A 26,120-nucleotide genomic window follows, 5' to 3' on the forward strand; every position below is an offset into this window, starting at 1 on the left:
TTTCCCAGGATCCGAGGAGAGCACTACGTGGATTGGATGAAGAATGGTCGGTGGGATTGGTCGGATTATAGAGGCTCCATTGGGTAAATTCTCTCTACCTTTATGATAAAGATAGGAGAATTGGGGGGTAATTGTTGGAGAAATATCTGTCCCCTCCAATCCGGTCAGAGATGATATTGGACTTTACATGGAATATTATGCTTGACAGGGGTAAAACGGACATATAACATGTATGAGTATGAAAGGGAGTATCAGGATCTATTATTCTCTCAAGAGCCATTTTATCTCTCTCTCTCTCTCTCTCTCTGACTTTCTCCTTCTCCCTCTTCTCTAGACACTGGACTGACTTGATCGTCGGAGGAGGCTCCGCCGGCCAACCCCCGGCGGGTCTTTCTTGTTTTGCAGGCCAGCACATAGAAGAAGGGACGTCTCTGATCACGCCACGTCACTGGGTAAAAATCAGCATTAACAGATATAATTGAAATAATAAGACTTTAGACTTTTGTTAGTTAAATAGTTGAGCTTTTGTTAGTTAGTTAGCAGATGTAGGTTGAGAGTATAAAAAGCCCAATGTATGAGAAAGAAAGGTTATCGAAAGTGTTGAAGTGTTTTCTTATGAATTGTAGTCTTGGAGCCTTTTTGGGTGAGCTCGAATCATCCATTCTTGGAGCTTTGGCTGAGCTCGAATCAGCCTATTCTATCTTCAATACAATAGTCTACGTATTCTTCATTCAATTTCCATTCTTTTCTCTATCTTTTAGATTACAAAATACACAAACAAAATCCAAAAACAAAGAAAGTTCATTACAGAACCTTCCTTGCTCAGACCTATAGCAACCGGCGGGGATAGAGGGTTGAGAAAGCCACGCCGCAGAAGACTCTACGCCGGTTTTGGGTTCCCTTGATTACTGGGTCAAGCCACCACAGTAGAAGATGCCGAAATCTAAGATCCTGGTGTTATCTGGAAGAATGCCTACGACGACCTTGCTGTCTAGGGAACATCGGCGACACCAGAACTCGTCTGGGGAGACCCAACAGAGACCCCCACCGAAATCTCCAGGATCAGACCAACCATCGGAGAAGCCTCCGTCATATTCTTCGTCAAAGTCTTTGATGTCCCCGAGACCAGACCAACTGTCGGTGGAACCTCCGGCGTATCCTTTGTTGAAGTCTCCGACGTCTCTGGAACCGGGTCAGACCTGAACTTGGTTATGGAATTGGGCTTAAGAGGCCCTTTGGAATAAAATTGGTGCTTGGACTTGGACATACGAATGGGATAAGGCTTGGGGAAGGGGTGGCCTGCGAGCCATTCCCAGAGGTGGCCGACGCCACCTCTGCGGTGGCTCGCTGCCTTCCCTATGGGGCGAGGGTGGCGAGGTAGAGCCAGAAGGATTTCTGGCGAGGAGCTTCTTCGTGACGTCGAAACTGGCGGAAATTCCTGTGGCTAAAATCCCAATCGAGCTCGCGGACGTCGGTGTCGGATATGAAGGAGTGCAACACGATATCGGCCCGTAACGCGCGCAGAATCAGAGCAGGACTTCAACGGACGAAATCGAGCGCACAGCAAGCACTAAAAGGTCTGAGATCCATCAGCAAAAGCACCGGGAATGGAGCTTGCCACGCGGACGGGTTGTGCAGAAAAGTGGAGGCAAGGTTCAACCGTACAAGGATCTCCTTGACAGTGCCGGAGAGCTCCTTGGCCATGGATCTGGGCCTCTGGGGCGCATTACCCTGGCGATCTCGATGACGTCGTCGAATGATATGTTCCCGCTATGCTTAATTTTTTTGTCTTCTTGCGGTCGCGCTCGGGCTCCTTCAGGAGCTTGATGACGAGCGCCGCGACAGATGGGACCACCGAGACCTTGGCTTGGCGGTTCTGCACGGTGTGCTTCACCGTCACTTGCAGGCCCTTCCAGTCCTTGGCTGTCTCCTTTGCTATGTCCTCTTCGATTTTCTTCGGAGAGAGACCCAGCGGCCCGATCTTGGGGTCGAGTGAACTCGCCGGGCCCACCTTGCCTCCGGGTGACTTAGACGAAGACGTACACCACCTTAGAGGGGTCGAACTTTGGAGGCATTATTGGCGGGGTGGCTCGCAGGCCACCCTCCTCCCCAAGGGGGTGGCTGCCCTCCCTTTTTCATTTTTTTTTTAAATAAAAAAAAAATTAATTTTTTTAAATTTATAATATAATTAAAAATAATATTTTTAAGATGATGCGGCAAAAAGGCTGACGTGGCACTGACATAAGTCAAAAAATTGGATGGAAAATTCACGGAAGTACCGATTTCAAATTTGCGAAAAACTTAAGTTGTAAAAATTAATTTTTAAAAAGTGAGAAACTGATTTCAAATTGTTGACTTTGGGATTTATTAGACATTTACCCTTCAATTAATAACAATTAATTTGTCAATCAGTGATCTCAAACACTTAATTCTCCTTACTTGAGCATGAAAAAAACAAAACATTATTCGGTGAGGAGTAATACTAAAAAGAAAATTAATTTTTTTTTTTTGAATTCTTTCTAAATTGATGTGATTTTTAAAATCACAATTGGATATGTGATATATCATTATTGGATTTTGATCAAATAATGAATTTAAAAGTCATATCAATTTTATTAGGAGTTAAGAAAGAACATGAGCCATTCTTCTAGCATTACTTCACAGTGAGGTCTACAAAATGGGCAACATCCTCATTGCTACATCTGTCTTTTAGAAGCTATGAACTATTTTTTTATCTTCCTAAAATTGATATGACTTTTAAAATTATCATTCGAAGAGTTGGTTCTTAGGATTACTCCTTTTATAAGAATAGGGACTAAGAGAATATAAATTATACGGTGGTGGTTAAAATTGTGATAAGTGGCATAGCTAAAATAGTAAAATGTTAGGATTTTCGTAGGATGACTCAAGTGAGTCAAGTATGTAGGGATACTACTTATGGAAAGTCATATACAAAATGATAAGGGCATAATGATTAAACCACAAAAAACATAGTAATACTATACATCACCCTCTTCATGATTCATCTCCTCAATCTCATATGGCGTGGTCCTCACAACATTTGGTGTATGATAAGATTTTTTAGTCGTGGGTACCACTCCACATGAGATTGGGGGATGGGAGTGGATGGAGTGATGAATAGAATTACTCAAAATACTCACATCTGAATTAACAAAATCCTAAACTCGACAACAGTTTGTGAACCCCAAAAAAAAGGCCATAAAAAAAAAATCCAACCAAATCAATCTACCCAGCGGTCACCTACAATCAAATTGATCCACCCAACGGTCACAATAGGCTAGAAAATCAAAGGTTCCCTATATGTTTGTTTTGTATTCAAAGGATGTCCAAATGCATTCAATAAAAAATGAGAAAGGGGGACAATTGTAGATGATCCTAATCCGACAGGGAGACTCTTCTCTATTCAGTTTGTTTGGACAATTGAAACTGAGGTAGAGACAGAGACAGAGAAACAAAAAGTTTACTATTTCTCAATCTTTTTTACTTGCTCCTACTACCTTTAAATAGAAGAGAGAGAAGGGTCAGAGACTCACAAGAAAGGAATAGTTGGAAACCCATATCCGCGACCAATATGTTCTTCGAGAGAGTGTGGAATATTGAGACAAGAATTATAAGAGTTTAAGAGACAATAGTTACAAACATTCAATAGACAAGAAATACAAGATTGTTTGTGTAAATTAAATTCATTGTTGTTAATGTAGAAATAAAAAAGACGTGTAATGTTCAGACTATTTATCTGTAAATAGAGTCTTGTATACAATCAAAGAATCAAGGAAAAATGTAACCAAAAGGCTTTAACGTGTGGACGTAGGCCATAAGCTGAACCACCTTAATTCTTTGTCTCTCTTTCTTATTCTCAACTCTTCTCTAGATTATGTGATCTCACATGGTATCGGAGCTTTTTTGGCTGACGCCAGAATTGATTACAAATGGTCTTGTGGAATTTTCTATTTCTTCTACCATCGCATAAGCACAAATCAGTGTTGCATCTCTCCTATTGCATATTTGCATAACCTCATTTTGCTTGAAAAAAAAAAGCCCAAAGAAGCATATTTTTAGCCCATGTGGCCTATTTAAGGCCTATAGTTTGCCTAATCCCAGCCAAAAAGTAGTGGATATTCATGTTCTGGCCATAATAGCTGATGCCGGCCCGAATTGTTGAAGTCTAAGTCCTGATCATAGCAGTCAACGTTCCAATTCAGGCCACAATCATTTTTTCAATCCTTTGATGTTCAAGATCGAACCTCAACGTACTTGATCTACCGTTGAGTTTGTAGTGGCGTATTGAGACAAGAATTATAAGCATTCAAGAGACAAGAGTTACAAGATTGTTTGTGTAAATTAAATTCATTATTGTTAGTGTAAAAGTTGGAAAGACGTGTAACATTCAAATTCTCTCTCTAAAAATAGAGTCTTGTATACTATCAAATAATCAAGGGAAAATGTAGCCAAAAGACTTTGACGTGTGGACATAGGCCATAAGCCAAACCACCTTGATTCTCTATGTCTCTCTTTCTTATTTTCAAATCTTCCCTAGATTATGTGATCTTACATGGAAGAAGACATTATAGGCCGACCAAATAGGGGATTTTATTGTGAGCTTTGTACATGATTTTGAAAAAAAAAAAAAAAAAAAAAGAAAGGAAAAAAAAGTAAAATAAAATAAAATTGTGATTGGTTGCTATTTTTCCTTTATTTCTTTATTCTTTTCATTCTTCTTCTTCTTTTATTTTATTTATTTTATTTATTTTTTTATATATATTGGTAAATAAAGAGAAATTATAACTAAGAACAACACATTATGGTTGGGCAACCGAACAAGAAGCACCAAATCAATAAGAGAAAGTCGAAAGTAAAAGGTAATGCATAAAATGAATGATGCGGCCTAATTGATTCTTGACACGAACACTAAGAAACGAGACTGCCAAAAAAGGAGGTCAAACAGGGCGTGAATAGAGGCATGATTGTCACAAGTCCCATCAACCCTATCTGAACCCCCAAAGAAAGGGACTCAGATATGGGCATGACCTTCGTGATACCCTTCAACCCTACCCAAATGCCTGAAGGTGAAGCTGACCACAACACCATTGCTTGTATTACCAAATTTTATTCAACCTTGCGAGTTACATTGTGACGCATCGAAGGTTGGTATTGGTGCGGTGTTGAGTCAGGGTGGGAGACCGGTAGCTTATTTCAGTGAGAATCTGAGCGGATCAAAGCTCAACTACAACACTTATGATGTGGAATTTTATGCATTAGTACAATCCTTGAAGCATTAGAGTTCAGACCTCGCCTATAATGAGTTCATCTTGTATTCGGATCATGAGGCGTCGAATCACCTTAATAGTCAGACTAAACTTTCCTCGAGACATGTTAGATGGGCTGCTTATGTGTAGCAATTCTCATTCGCGATCAAACATAAATTTAGAGTCCTGAACAAAGTGGTGGATGCTCTCAGTCGGAAACACTACTACTAACTTCAATGAAGACGAAGGTACTTGATTTTGAGTTTGTAAAATATGCATTATGTATTGACCCATTTTTTAGTCCCCTCCTCAACAACGAGGTGATCGAGAATCAAAGTGATTATCGCCTCCGTGATGGATTTCTCTTTAAAGGAACTCAACTTTGTGTTCCTGAGGATAGCTTGAGATTGAGAATCATCCAAGAACTCATAAGGAAGGGCTTATGGGTCGGGACAAGACATTCAAACTGGTGTCCGATCAGTTCTATTGGCCAAGTATGCGGAAAGAAATTGAGCGATTTGTAAGTGGCTGTCAAATTTGCCAAGTATTTGAGGGAACTGCTACTAATGCAGGGTTATATATGCCATTTCCTATGCTGGAGGATCCCTGAACTAACATGAGTATGGATTTTGTGTTGGGATTACTAAGGACACAAAAGGATAATGATTCTATCATTGTTGTGGTTGATCGATTTTCTAAGATGGTTCATTTTATTGCCTGCAAGAAAATGCCTGATGCTATTAATGTAGCTCAGTTGTATTTCCAAGAGGTCAATCGACTTCACGGGTTACCATTGTCCATAGTTTCCGATCGGGATAGGCAATTCTTGAGTCATTTTTGGCAATGCTTATGGAGAATGGCCAATACGAAGCTTGATTTTAGTAGTGCCTATCATCTTCAAACCGATGGACAAACAGAGGTCGTCAATCGCTCGTTGGGAGCTTTGCTTCGGAGTTTAGTTGGCGAATATCTCAAATCTTGGGATCATAAGTTGTTTTAAACTAAATTTGCCTATAACAGGTCAACTAATCGGAGTACAAGGCATAGTCCTTCCAACATTATTTATGGAGTTAATCCTCAAGCATCGATTGACTTGGCACCTATTCCTGACTTGAAGCGAGTACATGCTAAGGCTGGAGATTTAATTCCTCAAATACAAAAGCTCCATCAGATGATTACTTAGAATTTGCAAGAATCCACTCCGAAGTACAAAGCTAGTGTGGATAAAAAGAGGAGAGCTGTAGAATTCGGCGAAGGAGATTTCGTGTGGGTATCTTAACTAAATATCGCTTTCCGGTGGGAGAGTATAATAAGTTAGCTTCCCGCAAGATTGGCTTAGTCGAGATTATTGAGAAGATCAATTCTAATGCTTATTGACTGAAACTCTCGAGCAACATTCGAACATCTGGCGTTTTCAATGTTAAGCATCGGATTCCTTTCACTAGTGACTCTTCCGATGAGGACTTGAATTTGAGGGCGAATTCTATCCAACTTGGGGAGGATGATGTAGATTGAGACACGTGTAATTTCCTAAGGAAGATAGGAGTAGATGTAAGTATTGTCTTGAACAATATTTCTGAAGAGAGATCGGATGAAATGCAATCGAATGAGAGGCGATCGGGGAAGAAGCGATCAAGACCGAAAGAAGCACTTCGTAAATCAATAGGCAATCAGGGATCGAAACTGAAAGAAGCGATCCATGAATCTATAAGCGATTAGGGATCGAAACCTGGAGAAGCGATCCTTGAATCTATAGGCAATCGGGGATCAAGATCAAGAGCAGCGATCCGTGAATCAATAGCCGATCGAGAAATCGATTAGCACGTGAAAAACAAAATCTGAGAATCTAGCGCATTAATGATGAAGCTTCCAGAAGAGTGGATTTTTCTTTTTTTAATAATAAATTTGTTGGAGAATCTATTACCAATTTCTCCGAATATAACTTTGATTTGTTTTAATTGTCCTTTTCCTTTTTGGATTAGTTTTCCTTTGGCCGCATGTAATCTTGCTACCATAAATATGTAGCTTGCATTGAAATAAAGGAGTTGAATTTGTTTTTGATCAGTTTATCAATAAGAACTACTCATAGTTGAGTTTCTCTTATGTTGTATCAAACATTTGATAGAATCTAGGTTTCGAGAAGTGTTGCGAATCTCTTGTTGAATTATCTTTATGACCTATGATGTCACATTGCATCAAATTTTGAGTAGAATTGTGAGTTATTGTGCTTGTAGATTTAGCTTTTTACTACACCATCGTACATCAATTGGTATCAAAGCCAAGCTACTTTCCTATCGTGGCACGCAAAGGAGCACGTGAAGGAAGACATGCAACTATTGGTAATGTGTATGAACACGATGAGGCAGCACATGATGAGCAACTGATAGTCTATGTTTGCAGCAAATGAAGGAACAATTTGGTTGGTTTGTGGATCGTGTTTGGTAGTTTGGCAATTGATTCGAGGCACTGGCTGATCAATTTTCCACCATGTTCGTTGCAAATGGTTGTTGCAGTCAATCAAATCAGCGTTTCGTGGAGGAGGATGACGAGGATAGCGTCGATGAAGAGTTCCAACATGAAGAGGAATTTGAAGATCATTTTCAATGTTCAATGAATTGGAATTCTCCACCTAATCTATGATACCGAGGTCAATAATGAATATCTTGTGGAGGTAAGTTTTTTGTCATATGATCAAGATGTTAACAAAAATTGGGATACACATAATGTGTGATGAAAGTTCAAAGAGTGAAATACTTCAATTGGGTCTTGAGAATTGATTTTCGTTGAAAATTTCCTATCAAGTTTTCCTAACCAAAATCGTAATGTTGGCTTCGACAAGTTAAGAGGAGAATTTGGTTTTATGTGGTCAAGGTATATGATTATTTTTGGGAAACTTTTATGGAGAATGAGTTGAAGAAAATAAATAAAAGGCATGTGAAGATTTATTATTAGAAATACAAAAATTTGTTTTAGGAAGTTCGATTGATCGAAGTGACGAGGTCCACCAATACAAATTCCAAAGAGCTTCCTTCGACTGAGAATGCGATGTTTTTTTTTCCTTGATCAATTGAAATTAATGTTCGATAGATCAAACTTGCAATGAGGATTTTTTGTAATTTTTACTTTCAGGGATGCAACCCTATTTCTATTTAAGCTTAATAAGGATGGATGGCTTGGCTGCACAGATTTTGTATTTTTCAGTTTTCTCAATAAAAAATATTCATGGAGCGATTTTTCACGTTCTTCCCTAGTTATATATTAAGATCAACACCTTCCATATATATTTTCTTTATTTTTTTTTTTTTTGGATGAATATATACACACCTTCCATATTTCTTACACAATTTCTGTTTTTCAAGCACATCCCAATGTACTAGTAATTCTGCACACAACTTTATTCAGAAGAGTAAACACACTGGCTTATGGCTTCTTTGGTGCATCAAATGAAATTTCACTTGCTATTTTTGCTCCCCTTTCTTTGGCCATGTACAGGCCAACATGATGCATGAACTCCTGCAAGTAACACAAGAACATCTTTGAGACTTTGACAAGGGCTTTCTATTCATTCATTTTTTGTATTAAATATAGTGACGTATAGCATATATATGAGAGAACACAGGTTTTTTTTAACCTTGTCGGTATATGTTATGAGTGCACGTACGTGCGTGTGAGTATTGTGTCCCACGTTGAAAAGGTATAACGAAAAATAATAGTTAATATACTTAAGTGGATCCAAGCACATTAGCTTAAGCTTTTGGGCTAGAGTAGTATCCAAATATGTATATTAATGTACTTCTCTTGATGGACTCTTAGCGATTCTCCCCCCTAACAGATAGTATTGTAAATTCTGCATGCATATATAAGAAATGGCCAATGTTTATATAAGTCTCAAATTTCTCGTTTTCTATGAGAAAATAATTTGAGTAAGACTAATAATGGTTAAATGGTCCGACCCATTTAATTAAATAGGTTGGGTTAAGGGTTGATCTATATACTCTTATACTCATGCACACATGACATTTAGATCGAGCCGGCAAATTTTGACACAAGCCACGAACTTAACACGAATTAATGGGTTAGGGCTGAAGGATCTAATCTGTTTAATTAAGTGAGTCGAGTTATGATTTACTTATATAATCTTATACTAATGTTTTGACACGATTCGGACCGAATTGTCACCTTAACTATAATTAAGAAAACGTTTATGTAATAATCTTAGTATGTTAAAGGCAACCATGAAGACCATCTTAGTATTAAGGGGTAATTACCTTTTTTCCCCATCAACTACCAGCCATGCCCCCATGAACTGACATATCGACCAAAAGAGAGCATTCAACTACCATCGTTACCCACTTTGCCCCCATCCGTCAGTCTAATTCACACAAAGACCAAAATGCCCTCTACAGTAATTAATAAAAAAATATTAAAATTAATATTTTAAAAAAAAAAAAACTGAAAAAGGGTGCCACCCTTAGATTAATTTTTTTTTTTTTTTTTAAAACAAAAAAATATATTAATTTTAATATTTTTTTATTAATTACTGTAGAGGGCATTTTGGTCTTTAAACAAAAATTAACACCAAAAAATGGAATATTCCATCCAAGTTAACAGAATCTTCTGACGGATGGGGGCAAAGTGGGTAACGATGGTAGTTGGATGCTCTCTTTTGGTCGAAGTGTCAGTTCATGGGGGCATGTTGACAATGGCTGGTAGTTGATGGGGGGAAAATGTAATTACCCCTAGTATTAATTACCTGGGGATGAGCAAAAAGTCCTTGGGTGTTTCTGGCAACGTGGAGAGGAACATCGAATGTAGCGCATCCACTGGAATACACCGCCACAATCTCTAGAGGTGTAAGAAATCCACGGTTTCTTGCCGATAATGTAGAGGAAACGAAGTCCATCACACAGATATCTGTGCATATCCCTACAACTAATATCTTCACCAAGACAAGCCATAAACAAAAAATCCATCATGTTTAACAAAATTAAATAATTAATTAGGAGGAAATATATATATATATATTCCTGTGAGAATCTCTTTGAAGCATGCACTTACAGCTTTGATCTGATTCTTCTTCACCCAGTTCACAAAAAACGTTTGAACCATCATTCTCAATTGAACCCAAGTATGCATCAAAGCAGTCTTTGTGCCTGATTGTTACATTAGCTTCATTCTCTAACCATCGAAGAGCTTCAGTTTAGTGCATGGTAGAAACCAAAATGAGAGAGAGAGGGAGAGAGAGAGAGAGAGAGAGAGAGAAAGAGAGCAAATAGCACTTGGAAGATAGGATAATATTTGGGATTTCATTAGAAAATACAGTTTTTGTTTATAGAAAAATCCTGAAAGAATTTTTTAGGAAAAAAAAAGAAAAGAAAAAAACCTCATTTTCAAGTTTCTCCACAACGCGGTTTTGAGTTTTTTTTAGAATAAAAATTTTACCAAACCAACATTTTTTTTGACTGATAGACATTTTTAAGTACTAAAAACAGTTTCTAAGCTCCCTATTGCAATTCCAAATAGGTTACGTTCTTAATTAGTTTAATTCCCACAGCATGGTTTAAACATACAAAAGCTGTGTTCAAATTAGTGGGATGGGTTTGAAGCATGCAAAGTAAGAACAAAAAAGCTGCAAAGATTTGCCATGTTTTTTTTTTATGTACTTGCATATGAAGAAATAAGCAAGGAATTAATTAGGACCCTTGTTTTAATGCATTTGTGTTAGAATATACGAAAAATATATTCCATATTTGATTGATATTGTAATATTCTCTATTTACGGTAAATTGTAATCAAATCACTATGATTTGATTACTATATTAGTGTTTATTCTAAACCTTATAAATAGAGATATTTGTATTATAAACAATCAAGTTAATAAGAGCACAATGTAGCCCTTTGGGTTTTACCCTGTAAACGTAGATCATAGATCGAATCACGTAAAATTTCTATTTCTTTACTCTCTAATGCTTTCACTATTCTCTCTTTAGATTCATACACAAATCTCAACAATTCGGAAAGACAAAACAGAAATAATCAAGTAAAAATACGTACAAGGAACCAAATTTGTCTCATCGGTGCCCTTAATAGAATGAGGAAGATATGGTTCCTCAGGTTTGTCAGGATCATGAGAATCAATAAATGCCATAATAGGCCATTTCTTCTCACAGAACAGTCTGGCTAGCCTTTCTGATTCATTGATCATTCTTGAAATCTGGATATCGGCCGGCTCTCTTGGCGCTTGAAAACACAAAACATGCATGCACACTCCGTAAACTCTCAATCATTAGTAATGTTACTCTTAACATCATTTTCATACCGGATGATATGACATGTTTTAAGTAATTTTTATGACGTAATCACAAAATTGAGCATAACGAGGGCTAGCCCTAAAGATAAATTTCTCTCATAATTCAACGCAAAACAAAAAGATTCAAAACATATACTATGATTTTAAAGTACCAGGTTTGCAGCACCAACAGTGCAGAAACCATTGACGATGTCCACAAGAGCAAGACCAGTCACAACATCTTCGGATAGAACCACTATCTCCTGCTCAAGAGGAATCAAACTCTTCAAAAGATCAACTGTCGGAGAAGCCATTAAAATTTCCAGTAACTTAATACACTTCACAGATCATGTATATCAACCAAGAGAAGAGTAATAGTACGTGTGACCAAGATATCATACATGCATACATGCCTATATATATATATATATACTGTCTTTCTTTCTCTTGGTCGAAAAAGTGAAGAAAAGATCTATTCAGGGGATAGAAACATGGACATATGTCCAAGCAAATTTTCATCGTATTGATGCAAAGACAACTCTACTTCCAAGTTTCTTGGTTTAGATTAGAAAAAACATCAAACATCAACAATAGTACAAAGGAAAAGGTTAAATGGGCTGCTCAAATAGGTAGTGTAAAATGTTTGGCTTGCCATGTGGATATACTTGCCAATATGCTTTTGTGAGTAGGCCAGGTTTGGGCAGCCTAGACTTTGAGTGACTTCTTCGTATACTCCATCCTGACCGGATTTTTTTGCCCCATTTTGGTGATTGATGATATACCCAAGGAGTAGGAGGTAATTTTCAAGGAGTTTTGCTTCGACCTTATCCGACTGCATGCCCAAGGGTGCTATTCAAAGTTATTAATATATGCCATTTCATGTCTATTTTGCTTAGTTTCGTGTTTCTACATGTTTTGTTCAGTATTCGAGTTTCGGCTGGATACAAGTTTGCTTCAATATTGATCATCTTTGAAAATTAACTTTTCAAACTGCTAAAGCTATTGTCATGTAGTAATTTTCTCTCGGACCCTTATTTGTATGTACGATGAGTGACAGTTTTCTAAACTTCACTTACCCCCGAATTGTTGTTAAGAGTTTTGTAATCGTAATCTCGAATTATCAAAAATCTCAATGTCATGTTCTCAATTATCAGCAGCTTTTAATGTCACCACTAGGTGCCAAAATACACAAAAATTTCTCATTTTTATTTTTATTTTTCCAAAAAGAAAAAGCATTGTGATGTAGTGTTATTTGTTGGAAATTGGAAACCAGACATACACTAAAAGAGAGAATGAAAAGGAAGAGAGACAATAAATTGATAGAGGACTTTGTATACTTTTATTCAACTTAATTCAAAATAACTTGCTTACATGGATATTTATAGGATACAAATGACCCTTCTAACTTCTTCACATTAACTCCATTCATTTACATCTCAAATAACTCTCATGTAACTCCTATGTAAAATAACTCTTGAAAACTCAAAAAACACAACCTCTTCAAGTCACTTAATTAGTAACTTACAAGAATAAGAAAAGACTCAAATAAATGTTATTAAAAATTAAGTTTAGTATTCAACATCCCCTTTTAAACTTAATTTCCAGTGACTCCAAGTAATGCTCGTAGCTTGCTAAAAATCTCCTTCTTTAGGGTCTTTGTAAAAATATCCGTAACTTGATCATGAGTCTTCACAAACTTGAGTTGTACCTCCTTCTTGACAATGCACTTTCTAATAAAATGATACCTCGTGTCGATGTGTTTGCTCCGATCATGGAATACCGGATTTTTCGCCAATGCAATTGCTGACTTGTTGTCAAGAAAAATTTTCGTAGCATCCTCTTGTGGCATGTGTAGCTCTTTCAACAATTTCCTCAACCAAATTGCATGACAAACACTTGATGTAGCGGCAACATATTCAGCTTCACATGTTGAAAGTGTCACAATTGGTTGCTTTTTAGAACTCCAAGTAAATGCCGAACTCCCCAAATAAAAAACAAATCCAGTTGTGCTCTTTCTATCATCTACATCTCCACTCCAATCACTATCACTGTAACCCACAAGTTTAAATTCATTAGAGGATGGATAAAGTGGACCAAAATCAATTGTACCTTTGACATAGTGAAGAATTCTTTTAGCCGCCTTGAAATGAGTTGTAGTAGGTGATTCCATATAGCGACTAACAAGCCCAACTCCATAGAGAATATCCGGCCTTGTGCATGTCAAATATCTCAAACTTCCAACTAAACTCTTGAAGATTGTTGGATCCACCCTTTCTCCTTCTTCGTGCTTTGACAATTTAATCTCACATTCTACCGGAGTGCTAACATGTTTGCAATTGTTCATCTTGAACTTTTTTAGCATTTCCCTTGCGAAACTTCCTTGAGAAATAAAAATTCCTTTCTCCATTTGCTTTACTTCAATTCCAAGATAATAGGACATGAGGCCAATATCTGTCATTTCGAATTCTTGAGTCATTGCTTTCTTGAAATCCTTGAACATACTTGGATTGTTGCCTGTAAAAATTAAATCATCCACATACAAGCAAACAAGCAAAATATTTCCATTTTCACACACCTTAGCATAAAGAGCATATTCATGAGGACATTTGGTGAAGACATTCTTTTGAAAGTAGTTATCAATTCTACTATTCCATGCCCTTAGTGCTTGTTTTAAGCCATACAACGCCTTTTTCAACTTCAAGACTTTCTCCTCATCCCCTTTGATGACATAGCCCATAGGTTGTTCAACATAAATTTCTTCTTCAAGAATTCCATTCAAGAAAGCGGATTTTACATCCATTTGATAAATCTTCCACTTATTTTGAGCCGCAAGAGAAATCACCATCCTTAAGGTTTCCAACCGTGCAACAGGAGCAAAAACTTCACCATAATCAATGCCGGGTCGTTGACTATAACCCTTGGCAACCAACCTTGCTTTATATCTCTCGATTTCTCATTTAGCATTCTTCTTTGCCTTGAAAACCCACTTCACTCCAATGGGTTTTTGTTCTTTTGGAATAGTCGTCAACTCCCATGTGTTGTTCTTTTCAATTGCTTTGATTTCTTCATCCATAGCATTTCTCCATTTTTCATCTTTCACCGCTTCTTCAAAACCTATTGGTTCACAATTCGCAAAATGACAATAATCATCATTTAAATTCTCTATTACCTCATAGAGTTCTTGGAGACTTCTCATGTGTGGTGGCATTTCACGAGAACTTCCTCTCGAAGATGATGACGACGGTGTACTAGAATTTGTTGGTGATGGAGAAGGTGTAGTAACCTCTTCGTTTCTTGACTCTTCTTCTTCTTCAAGAAAAGGAAAGAAATCATATTTTTCTTCCTCTTGAGTGCTCCAATCCCAAAAATCTTCTTCATCAAACTCCACATCTCTACTAACCACCATTTTGCCGGAATTTCGATTGTAAAGCTTGTAGCCTTTAGAACTTGAGTCATAGCCAATGAAAATATACCTCTTACTTTTATCATCAAGCTTGGACCGCTCTTGATCCGGTACGTGTGTATAGCCAATGCTTCCAAAAACTCGCAAATGAGAGACAATTGGCTTTCTTCCGCTCCATGCTTCTTGTGGTGTCTTGTTCCATACGCTTTCTGTAGGACAACGGTTTGATAAATATACAGCACAATCAACAGCTTCTGCCCAAAATTCTTTAGGCATTCTCTTTGTCTTCAACATGCTTCGAGCCATATTTAGAATTGTCCTATTTTTTCTTTCAACAGCACCATTTTGTTGTGGCGATCTCGGAACCGTTAAAGGACGACGAATTCCATTTGCTTCACAAAATTCTTTAAATTCATTAGATGTGAATTCGCCTCCTCTATCGGATCTCAAGGATTTAATACAATAACCACTTTGTTTTTTTACAAAGACTTTGAATTTTTTGAAAACTTCAAAGACTTGAGACTTTTCCTGCAAAAAATAGACCCAAGTTTTTCTACTAAAGTCATCAATGAAAAGGAGGAAGTAACGGTTTGTACCGAATGAAGATGGCTTAATTGGTCCACAAACATTCGCATGAACAAGTTGAAGCGGCTCATTAATTTGCTCTTGTAGTAGATTCTTTTGGAAAGCTTTTCCGAAATTGTTTACCAACAAGACTTTCTTCGCAAAGTTAATCCGGTTGATTAATGGAAGGCAAGCTATTCACCATCTTCTTTTGTGCCAACAATTTTAATCCGCCAAAATTTTCATGTCCAAACCTCAAATGCCAAAGCCAAGATGAATCTTTTAAACAAGTCTTGAGACATTTAGCCACATCGTTTGAATATTTAATAAAAACATTCTATTGCTTGTCATGGGAACTTTGGCTATCAAATTCTTCTTGTCATCTCTTAGTAAAAGACTACGATTTTTCATATGAATTTCATAGTCTTTTTCCAAGAGTTGTCCCAAGCTCAAAATATTACTTTTCATACTTGGAACAAAATAAACATTTGTAAGATTGTACCTTTCCCTTTTATCAAAATAAACATTTGATGTTTCTCCATTTTTCAAGCGAATTAAGATTGTACCTTTCCCTTTTATTGGAACTTTAGATAAGTCTCCAAAAGTAACATTTTCGCTCACCGATTCATCAAGCTCCACAAACTTGTTTTTGTCTCCACACATATGGTTGCTTGCCGCATTATCAAGATACCACGAGTTATTCTCTCCTCTTTCTTCTCCTTTATAAGCTAGCAATAAAGTGGGCTCCGCTTCCTCATTTTCAGCATAATTAACTTTCTCTTCAACATTGTTAGTATGGCTTCTACACTCCCAAGCATAATGACCATATTTTTTGCAATTATAACATTTAACTTGAGATTTATCATACCTTCTTCCATATTGCTTCAAATTATTTCCTCGTCCTCGTCCTCTTGATGCTTGACCTCTCTCTTCGTAATTGAAACTATTACGTCTGCCTCTTCCTCTTCCTCTACCACGGCCACGGCCTCGTCCACGTCCATGTACACGTTCTTGACCTTGTCCTCTTTGACTCATTTCCTGTTATTCTTCCTTATCTTTGAAACAAATCTTTGTAGCAAGAACTTGTTCCAATGGCTCTTCTTTCTTCTTGTTGAGCCTTTCTTCATGGGCTTGAAGAGATCCCATGAGTTGATCAATACTCATGGTTTCTAAATCTTTTGACTCTTCAATAGCAACAATGATATAGTCAAATCTTTGTTGCAAGGAACGAAGGATCTTTTCAATGACACGAACATCCTCCAATCTTTCTCCATATCTCTTCATTTGATTTACTATGGCCAACACCCTTGAAAAATAATCCGCAATCGACTCGGATTCTTTCATTCGTAAAACTTCAAATTCGCCTCTTAACGTTTGAAGGCGAACTTCCTTCACTTTATCAACTCCTTGATGAGAGTTTGTGAGAATCTCCCATGCTTGCTTGGAGGTGGTTGCATTCGCTACCTTCTCGAACATAGCCTCATCCAAACATTGATAAATAAGGGTGAGAGCTTGTTGATCATTTTTTCGAAGTTTCTGCAAAGCCTCTCTTTGATTAGGACTCAAAGGAGCTTCGTCACTAGGCTCACGGTAGCCTTTTTCTACAATCTCCCAAGTATCTTGTGATCCAAGCAATGCCTTCATATGAATGCACCAATTATCAAAATTGTCTTTGGAAAGGTGAGGGATTTGAAATGGAAAGGTTGAATTGGCCATTTCTCTAGGATCAATAAGCTGTGCTTTGATACCAGTTTGTTGGAAATTGGAAACCACACATACACTAAGAGAGAGAATGAAAAGGAAGAGAGACAATAAATTGATAGAGGACTTTGTATACTTTTATTCAACTTAATTCAAAATAACTTGCTTACATGGATATTTATAGGATACAAATGACTCTTCTAACTTCTTCACATTAACTCCATTCATTTACATCTCAAATAACTCCCATGTAACTCCTATGTAAAATAACTCTTGAAAACTCAAAAGACACAACCTCTTCAAGTCACTTAATTAGTAACTTACAAGAATAAGAAAAGACTCAAATAAATGTTATTAAAAATTAAGTTTAGTATTCAACATTATTTTATTTATGCATGTATGTTTTAGTTTTCCTTTTCCATTAGGATTAGGTTTTCCTTTTTAAATTATGGATGTGTGTGTGTTTTATTGGTTCTTCCTTGGCCCTAGAGAACACACCATCTGAGAGTTGTGTTTGATCCATGTAGGCATGACGTTGATTTCTGTACCCTTAAAATCCTACTCCCCCAGCTGGGTTCTACAACATTTGTATTAGCTCCTGCAGATAAGAGAAAATTGCAGAGTTAGCAGCCAAGATTCAAATGACATTTAATTTCCAACAGCTAAGCAAACAATTCTTTTGGGGGCATATTTGCATCGTTTTCAAAAGAATGTCTTGTACTTTGATTAAAACCCATCCTTCTTTAAGATTTTTTCAACCACATTACCTTGCATAAATCTTGGCCTTCTTACAGAGATCAAGAAATCTACAAGTTTAAAGTAATGTTTGAAATATGTAGTGGAAGGTTGCAGGAGTGCAGTTCTACCTGGCATTTGGATTTCCCTTTACTACTTTCTGTCTATATATATTTCCTCCATCTGGCCGGCTCGATATATTTAGGGGCTTTAGGCGAGAAGTTTAAGTGAGGCATTTTATTTAAAATTAAATATAAATTAAATATTATTTAATTTAAAATTATATTTTTATTCAAAATTCATTCTTCTCACTTTTTGAGATGCAAAATTACTAATTAAATTTTTATATTCAAGAATTGTTGTATTACATAATTGAACGTCAATATCATTATTTTCAGTGTCATCTTTTTGTTGTATTATTTCATTATCTTCTAACTCTTTTTCATGAATTTCTTGTTCATTTATGTATTTTTCAACTAAATTATCATTTATATTTTGTTTAGTGCTAATAACAAATTTATTTAAATACCCTTTTTTAGATTCAATAAATTTTTCTACTTTTTTTTTTTTTTTTTAGTTTTTCATATCCACAAGCATATTTTCTAGTAGGCATCTATAACTAAAAGTATTTACAAATTAAATAAACACGATTTATAACCAAAAAAAAAAAATACATATATTATGACTATAATAAAAATAAATTAAAAAAATAGGACGATAAAACCTGATTTGTCAAAGCTTGAAGTCACTTTAATCTTTATGATAGAATTATCTAACACTTTTAACCTACACAAAGAAAGGCAAATTGATGTAAAATTATTTCTTAAAATTAAATAAAAAAGTTAATGCAGCTGATTGATTGAGTTTTTAGTAACAAACCTTTTTTTTTTTTCACTGATCATATATGAAATGATTTTAAGGACTTGAATAGTAAGTTATAAGGAAAAAATAAAAATGGAGAAGAAGAGAGAAATTCAAATTCGAATAAAATCGGCTTGAATAGGAAAATTGAGATTAAAAAATTGAAAACTTATATAGAGAATGATCTGAAATGGAAACTTAATTAGAGACTTTTCATCTTCTTACTTCTTAGCATTTATTTATTTGTTTTATATTATTCTAGAAAAATTGAAGTCTTGAACGTTGGACTTATCACTTAAGAAACGTTGGACGTACAGTAATTGGACTTCATTAAGTCTTATTTTTTGAAAGAGACTTTTCATCTTTCTTCTTAGCATTTAATTTTTCTTTTTCATTCTATATTTTTCATTGGCCGACATTCATTCCTTCCATTCATGACTCTACTAGTACCAGTGTGCATGCCAAATTTGAACGTTGGGACAGTTAACTTAATTCTTTTTTTTTTTTCTTTCTTTTTTTTTCTTTCTTCATTATTTTTTTAAGGAGACTTTCCATCTTCTTTTTTTAATTAAGGCCTTCGATTTTTTTTTTTTTTTTTTTTAGAAATAAATCTTTATTGATATTTCGTAATTGGGGGCATTATTAAATTGGGCCCTACATTATATTAATGCCTTTATTAATTTTATCTTTACCATATTTTGGGGCCTTATTAATGTATATTAATGGCAATTAAGACTTTTTTTTTTTTAAAAAAAAAAATAACAATAAAAATTTATTAATATTGTTTTTTGGAGGCCTTATTAAATTGGGGGCCTTAGGCCGCCGCCTAATTCGCCTAAGGCCCCAGCCGGCCCTGCCTCCATCTATACCTATCATCAAGAATATCAATTTCACTAGTTGTTTGAACTACAACTTTAGGTTCCCTCACATTAAAAAAAACCATTTACAAACTTTTCAGCCTAGACTGCCTAGTTAAGCATGCAAGTCATCACGAAGAGATTTGTGAACCAAATCTAGAATAATAGGCAAAACAGAGGACCCAAAAAACTTCATGACCAACACAGAGGACCAAAAAAAAAAATCTAAGATTTCTCACCCATTTTCGACCCAATGCAATGATAAAGTTCATTGAACCTTATTCTTCCACAAAAGACACCTTAAGAGCATTTGTAGTGAAGTCATCAAAGAGACAAAATCACCAAAATCAAATGATTTTGCTCAAAATCACGTCTCCAACGAGCTCGTTGTCTCTATTGTCAAATTGAGGATTGTCAGAAACCCTCATCTGATGAGATGAGGATTTCGTCGATCGTCTCTTGTTATTTTACAATTTTTTATTCCATTTCGCGGGAAAAGGTCGTTGGTCACAGAGGTGGAAAGCTGGTCGAGGGCAAAACCGATTTAGAGCAAAATTGATCGAGAAGATGCCAGCTGTGCCAAAACCGATTTAGGGCAAAATCAATCGAGAAGATGCCGGCCGTTGAAGAAGCTGGTCGTCATGGAAAGCTGGTTCTGGTGGATCTAGAAGCAGAGAAGGTTGAGCTTCCACTGGTTGCCAAAGAAGCCAGTTCGTAATGAAAAGTCGGCCGTGGAAGAAGTCGATTTGCGATGAACAGCTAGCCGTCGAGCCTCCATCGGTCGTGAAGTCGTTGGTCGTCAAAGATTGGGTCCGGTGGAAGTGGGGTTGGGTTCGGTGGAAGTCGATTCTAGACGGGCCAGGGTCTTTTAGTTGGTTGGTTGGTGGAAAGATTAATAAAAAAAATAGTATTTATTTTAAAGTAGAAAATATTTAGAAAGTTTGGTATTTAGAGCTTTTGAAAACTAGGTAGCTTAAATAACAAAAAATAATTTTAGTCAAAATTTAGTTAAATTTTGACGACTTCAGTACAAATGCTCTAAGGGAAGAGGTTTACTTAAAGCTTATAAAACCCGCAACCCAAGTATACATTGACAATGTGAGACTCTTAACACATCCCCTCACATGTGGCACTATTGTCCAAACACGTGTACAACAGGAGAGAAGGCCCAACATTGTCCAAGGCTCTGAAACTCTAATGCCATGATAAAGTCCATTAAGCCTTACTCTTCCACAAAAGGCACATTAAGAGAAGAGATTTGCACAAGGCTTATAAAACCCACAACCCAAGTATACTTTGGTAATATGAAACCCTTAACATTCAAAACAAAACATAAAATTTAAACCAAAACTTCACCCCAAACTGGAACAAATCTGCAGAACGCAATATACAATCAACACTAAAAGCAATGCAATTAACAAAGGCAACACTACATTTCCCTTAAAAAAGCTCTGAGAATAGACTAAATTTGCACTCTATCAAATCCAAACGAATCAACTTTCAACAAACTAAGACAAACCCATAAACAATAATTGAAATTCAAACAAAATAAGATAGAAAAAGTGAAAACTTGCGAAAACCCAGAAGCAATAGAATAACAAAAAAAACAAAATTCACATCCTCCAGCAAACGGCCAACATCCAGGAGCAATAGAACAAGGCAAAATTTTCAAAAAAAAAAAAAAAAAAAAAAACGTGAATTCTTGCAAAGATCCAAAAATTAGTTGGTGATAGTCTAATCTTATCGTCGGTGATGAACAAACGAGAGAGAGATGGGCTGAGTTGGTCGCCGGCCACTGTCTCCGCACCGATGAAGAAGAACCAACGTGAGAGATGGTCGGATCGAGAAAATGCTTGGCACTTTTTGAAAAATCCGGGAGAGATGGACGGCCGGAGAGGGGGGAGGGAGTACAATATATGTGCAAGAAGCGTTGTCCCACACTGCTAAAAATGTGAGTATTAGTGGATAGAGCTGCTACTACAAATAAGGAATTTCATTGAATCTTCAAAACACGTAGTGGTGCGGTGAATTTTTACTATAGAATACCGTGTGCTCGCCGTAAACAGCGGCATAAGCCTATTTTTATAGGGATTGCTTTTTTTTTTTTGTACACATTTTGATCAAATATTTTTGTATGGTGTGGGTATTGAACATATAAGATGGGTCTTACATGTACGATCTCAAAATTGCACTGACCCGCATGAACCGCATCACCCCTCATCGCCCTTACTGATTTTTACATTGATATTTGCGGACACGGTTTGGATTTTTGTCAAATCGTGCGAGGAGGGGTGAGGCACGGGTTTATGATTTTTTCAACACCGGATCCCTGCTCCGCACCGCACTGCATAAACCTAAAACACCTAAAAATAAAAAACCCTAACCCCCCCTGTCCGGCAACTCCGGCTGTCCCTCACAAGTCACGCTTTCTTCATCTTCATTAGTAATACTAGCTTTGGATTCTTTGGCTTTGAGGAGGACTGGAGGAGGACGGGCCTGGACAGCGGCTGAGATTTGCAAAAAGATCAAAAGAAGATGAAAGGAAAAGAAGAGACGAAACCTGAAAGTTTGAAACGATGAAACACACTGAAACCTGAAACTTTGAAAGGAAAAGAAAGAGACGAAGCCATGTGGGTAATCTAAAGGCTGAGATACATTTTCAAAAAAAAAAAAAAAAAAACGAATGCAAAGATACATTTCAAAGTGTTTTACAAGCAGACTGCAGCTGTTAACAACTCACCCACTCCAAACCGTGCGTTTGGTCGTTTGATAAATCATTAAATCAGGCTACATATTGATACGGTGCGTTTAGGAAAGGGTGGAAATAAATAAGTTAAGAACAAATTGAGAACAACTCCCACAGGCCACGCATACGGTGCATTTAGGCTAGCTCTCGGTCTCTCTCTAGAATCTTCTTTCATTTTCCTCATCTCCTTCATCCATCTCTCTAGACACATTGGCTCTTGATCTTTCTCACTCACTCCTCCACTTATTCTTCTTCTTTTGGTTCTTCAGTTCTTCTAGGGTTTGCGGAATGGCGACCATGGAGAGCCCAGGCGTGGCATCACCGTTCGAACTAGTCGATTGCGATTGTGTCCTCCGTTCCTCGCTGGACCATAGGTTGGTGTTTCTCTGTTGCTTAAATTTTTCTATGTTTTGTTTGGTTCATGAGAAAATCGTTGATTTGTTTGGTTGCCAGCTTGTTTATGAGAAAATTCGCCCTGCCCCCCATTGCATGGATTCTTCATTTTCTGTGCGGTTTACAGGTCCACTTTAAGGAACCCCCAGGGGTGCTAGTGGGACCGAGCCAAAAAGGGGGGAAAACAGTGCCCCCACCCCCCCCGGCACCTTATGCTCACCCGTAATTGAACATATAAGATGGGTCTTACATGTACAGTCTCACATTATATGTAAGTGTGTATATAAAGTGTGTACAAAAAAGTATGTATTAATATTATTTGTCTTTTTGAAGGGGTTTCTCCAAGTCGGTGGAGCCCCTCAAAGAAAGTTCTAATTGTTTCAATTAATGATGATTAATTTGTCAATAAGTGATTTCTAACACTATTTAGAATGCATTTGAGATTGTGATTTCGTAGATAATTAGTGTGATTTTAAACCAAATCTCATAACATAAATTGTTTGGAACCGTGTTTTTAAAAATTGCGATTTAAAATATGCATTTTCAAACCATAGGTAAGAGTGCTTTTTTTTAAAAAAAAAAAAACGTAGAATTTTAAACTCGATTATTAAATGGGCCGCGTGTGAACATGAAAATAAGCTCGATTATTAAACGATACATACCCGTATAAAACTCGGCTCGGCTCGGCTAACATTCTTAAACAAACTCATATAACGATTTGAATATATATATATATATATATATATATATATATATATATATATATATATATATATATATATATATAACTTATTAAGTAACAATAGTCTCTATATATTAATTATATATATTCACTACTTCTCATCAATTAAAGATTTAATGAAGACCTCTTACAGTAGTGGGCTATTACTATTAGGAATTCACACAGGAAAAATCTATATAAATCCAACGTCAAAACATCTCTTGTAAGAGCTTATGGTTCAAATAACTTTTTATGCCAAAATTTTTATTTTTTCCTGAGCAAAAAAAAAAAAAAAAAACGGATGTGAAAATAGGAGAGGATGCCTCACGTCGAAGGCAGAGGCATCAGTTTGGAGGCTTATAAATAATATAAAGCATGCTTGTCCCACATCTAGAAAAGAAACAGAGACTCCCACCTCAGGCTTATTTAAAACGCGGATGAATCTGACTTTGTGAGTTAGGCTCATAAGGCCATGCCATTTAAAATCACTAAAATACCCTTAGTGTTCAGTCTAAGAGCATTCACAGTTATAGGGGCTTTATTTTCTAAAATTTAGAGAATTTTGATAAAAAGCCATCTACAGCAGCTTCTGTGCTTCTCAATGCATAGGAAAATACTGTAGCATTCTCATTTATTTGTTTAATCACAAAATATAGTATCTCTCCTACTTTATCTTTTCTTTTCTACTTTTAATTAAAATAAAAGTAAAAAAATAATATTTTAATAATATAAAAAAAAATGAAAGAAAACTGTTATGGAGTATTTTTTTTTTTTAAAGAAAAAAAAGTAATTTTATTATCTACGTCAGCCATTTGAAATTTCAGTGGTGAGATGAAGATAAAAATTTAACAAGAACTGTCAAGAAGAATCGGCTTGGTCACTCAGCTAAGTTCAGCTATAAGTCAGGAAAACAAAAAAATTTGTGCCAACCAAGCCAAGTGGCTCAAGTGACTCGGATATATATGAGCTGAATTCGAGCGAGCACAAGAATTTTCTTGTGCAAGTTGAGCTTAAGTTCAGATATTGATACTTGTTTTGGGCTCGGCTCGAGGTCGAGTAAAAATTAAACAAGCCGAAGGCAATGGGATGAGAACATCGTGCATGGCTTTAAAGACGGCAATTATCCTATTTGAATAACTAGTAATTTAGATCCATAATGGAAGAGATTTTATATGAGATTTATTTATTTGAGTATATGGTTGGATATTCTAAAGTTTATTTGAATAAATAAGTATTACTATATAACTTCTCTTCCATTACTGACTTAAATTATTAGTAATTCAAACAAGTAATTACCGGGAATCGTAATTCAAGCGAGACTAGTGTCAATATGGTATGGGGAACATTGTACGTAGTTTACGAAAAAATGAGCGACGTAACCTCGATTTCTACAACACAATCTCAACGTCATATTCTAGAGAGCACTGTTATCCCATATAATAGGTGATTTATGCGTGAATCCAATAAGTGAATGAATGTAGAATCATTAATGGTGGTACGTAGTTCAGTAGGCTCAAGATAATTTTCATGTTATTAGTCAAGTACTAGGGCTAGATTTCAATTCTAGTAATGAGAATCCCTAAGCCTAATTAGTATTAACTGCCTTGAGTCTCACTAATGTCTTGATGAGGATTGGTCAGAGTATGGCTTAATCGAACTTAGCTTGAGAGAGCACTTGCAATTTATAAAAAGAAAAAGAAAGAGAAAGAATATAGTAAATCACATATTGAATCCCTATGGGATCAGGATCCCTCAAGTTTCTTTGAAATTTCTTATCCTGTGGTATGACCCCTTTCTTGAGAATCCAATAAGTGAATAGAATATGGATGGCCCATTTCAAGTAGTATTAATTGCCAACGTGATTTTTCTACAAATGTTACCCAAATAAAATTGAATTAGGATTCTTTCAAATTATTTGTTTGAATTTGAAAAAATTCAAGAAGTTGATTATAAGAGACCACTGATTTGACCCAGTTAGCCGGATAAGTGGTTGGGTAACCAATTTTTATTTAGTTAGGTGGGTCCCATATGTGGTCTCTTATAATCACCTGTCTGAATTCTCTCAAATTTGAACAAATAATTTGAGAGGATTCTGATCTAACAAAATCTATATAATACATTTCATACCACATTTAAGTACCCAAAATAATCATGCATATATGTAGGTGAAAATAACGTTTATTATTAAATATTAAATTTATAAAATTAGTTTTTATTTTTTCTAGTTTTTTTTCCAAAAAAAAAAAAATTATAAATTTGGCTTTTGAAGATAAATAATTCTAATAAAATGATATAGAAGCATCTTTTCTTGGCAATGCGAAATTGAAGATGCATGACCACAATTTATAGAGATATGATACATTTATAACTTTTATACAACTTTTGTATAACTCCAACAAACTTTTTTTAAGATCAACCATTGGATATGTATGACCCACATGTAAGAAAACAAATCTAATGGTTAGATTGAAAAAAAAGTTGTTAGAGTTGTAATATGAGGTCACCAACTCAGTAGTATAAAACTACTTGGGTTTTTACAATGAGCCAATTCCGTTATTTCTACCGTATGTTTACAATAACGGC

The 26,120-nt window shown here is 36.1% G+C and overlaps 1 protein-coding gene and 2 pseudogenes across 1 annotated transcript; all 3 read right to left on the minus strand.

The window, feature by feature from the left end:
• Positions 1–695: 695 nt before the first annotated feature.
• LOC133882472 (large ribosomal subunit protein uL11x-like) lies at positions 696–2,075 on the minus strand (annotated as a pseudogene).
• A 6,612-nt stretch (positions 2,076–8,687) lies between these two features.
• LOC133880970 (nicotinamidase 1-like) lies at positions 8,688–11,870 on the minus strand (annotated as a pseudogene).
• A 4,694-nt stretch (positions 11,871–16,564) lies between these two features.
• Positions 16,565–17,239, minus strand: LOC133881182 (uncharacterized). Its single transcript, XM_062320131.1, has one exon. The coding sequence runs from the start codon at positions 17,237–17,239 to the stop codon at positions 16,565–16,567; it is 675 nt and encodes a 224-aa protein (XP_062176115.1).
• Positions 17,240–26,120: the final 8,881 nt, after the last annotated feature.

The sequence above is a fragment of the Alnus glutinosa genome, chromosome 11 (genome assembly GCF_958979055.1).
Source record: "Alnus glutinosa chromosome 11, dhAlnGlut1.1, whole genome shotgun sequence".
In the NCBI taxonomy this organism is placed as follows: Eukaryota; Viridiplantae; Streptophyta; class Magnoliopsida; order Fagales; family Betulaceae; genus Alnus; species Alnus glutinosa.

Bases quoted from the DNA above. Each gene is read 5' to 3' on its own strand.
- LOC133881182 (XM_062320131.1), bottom strand. From the start codon at position 17,239: ATGGCCAATTCAACCTTTCCATTTCAAATCCCTCACCTTTCCAAAGAC.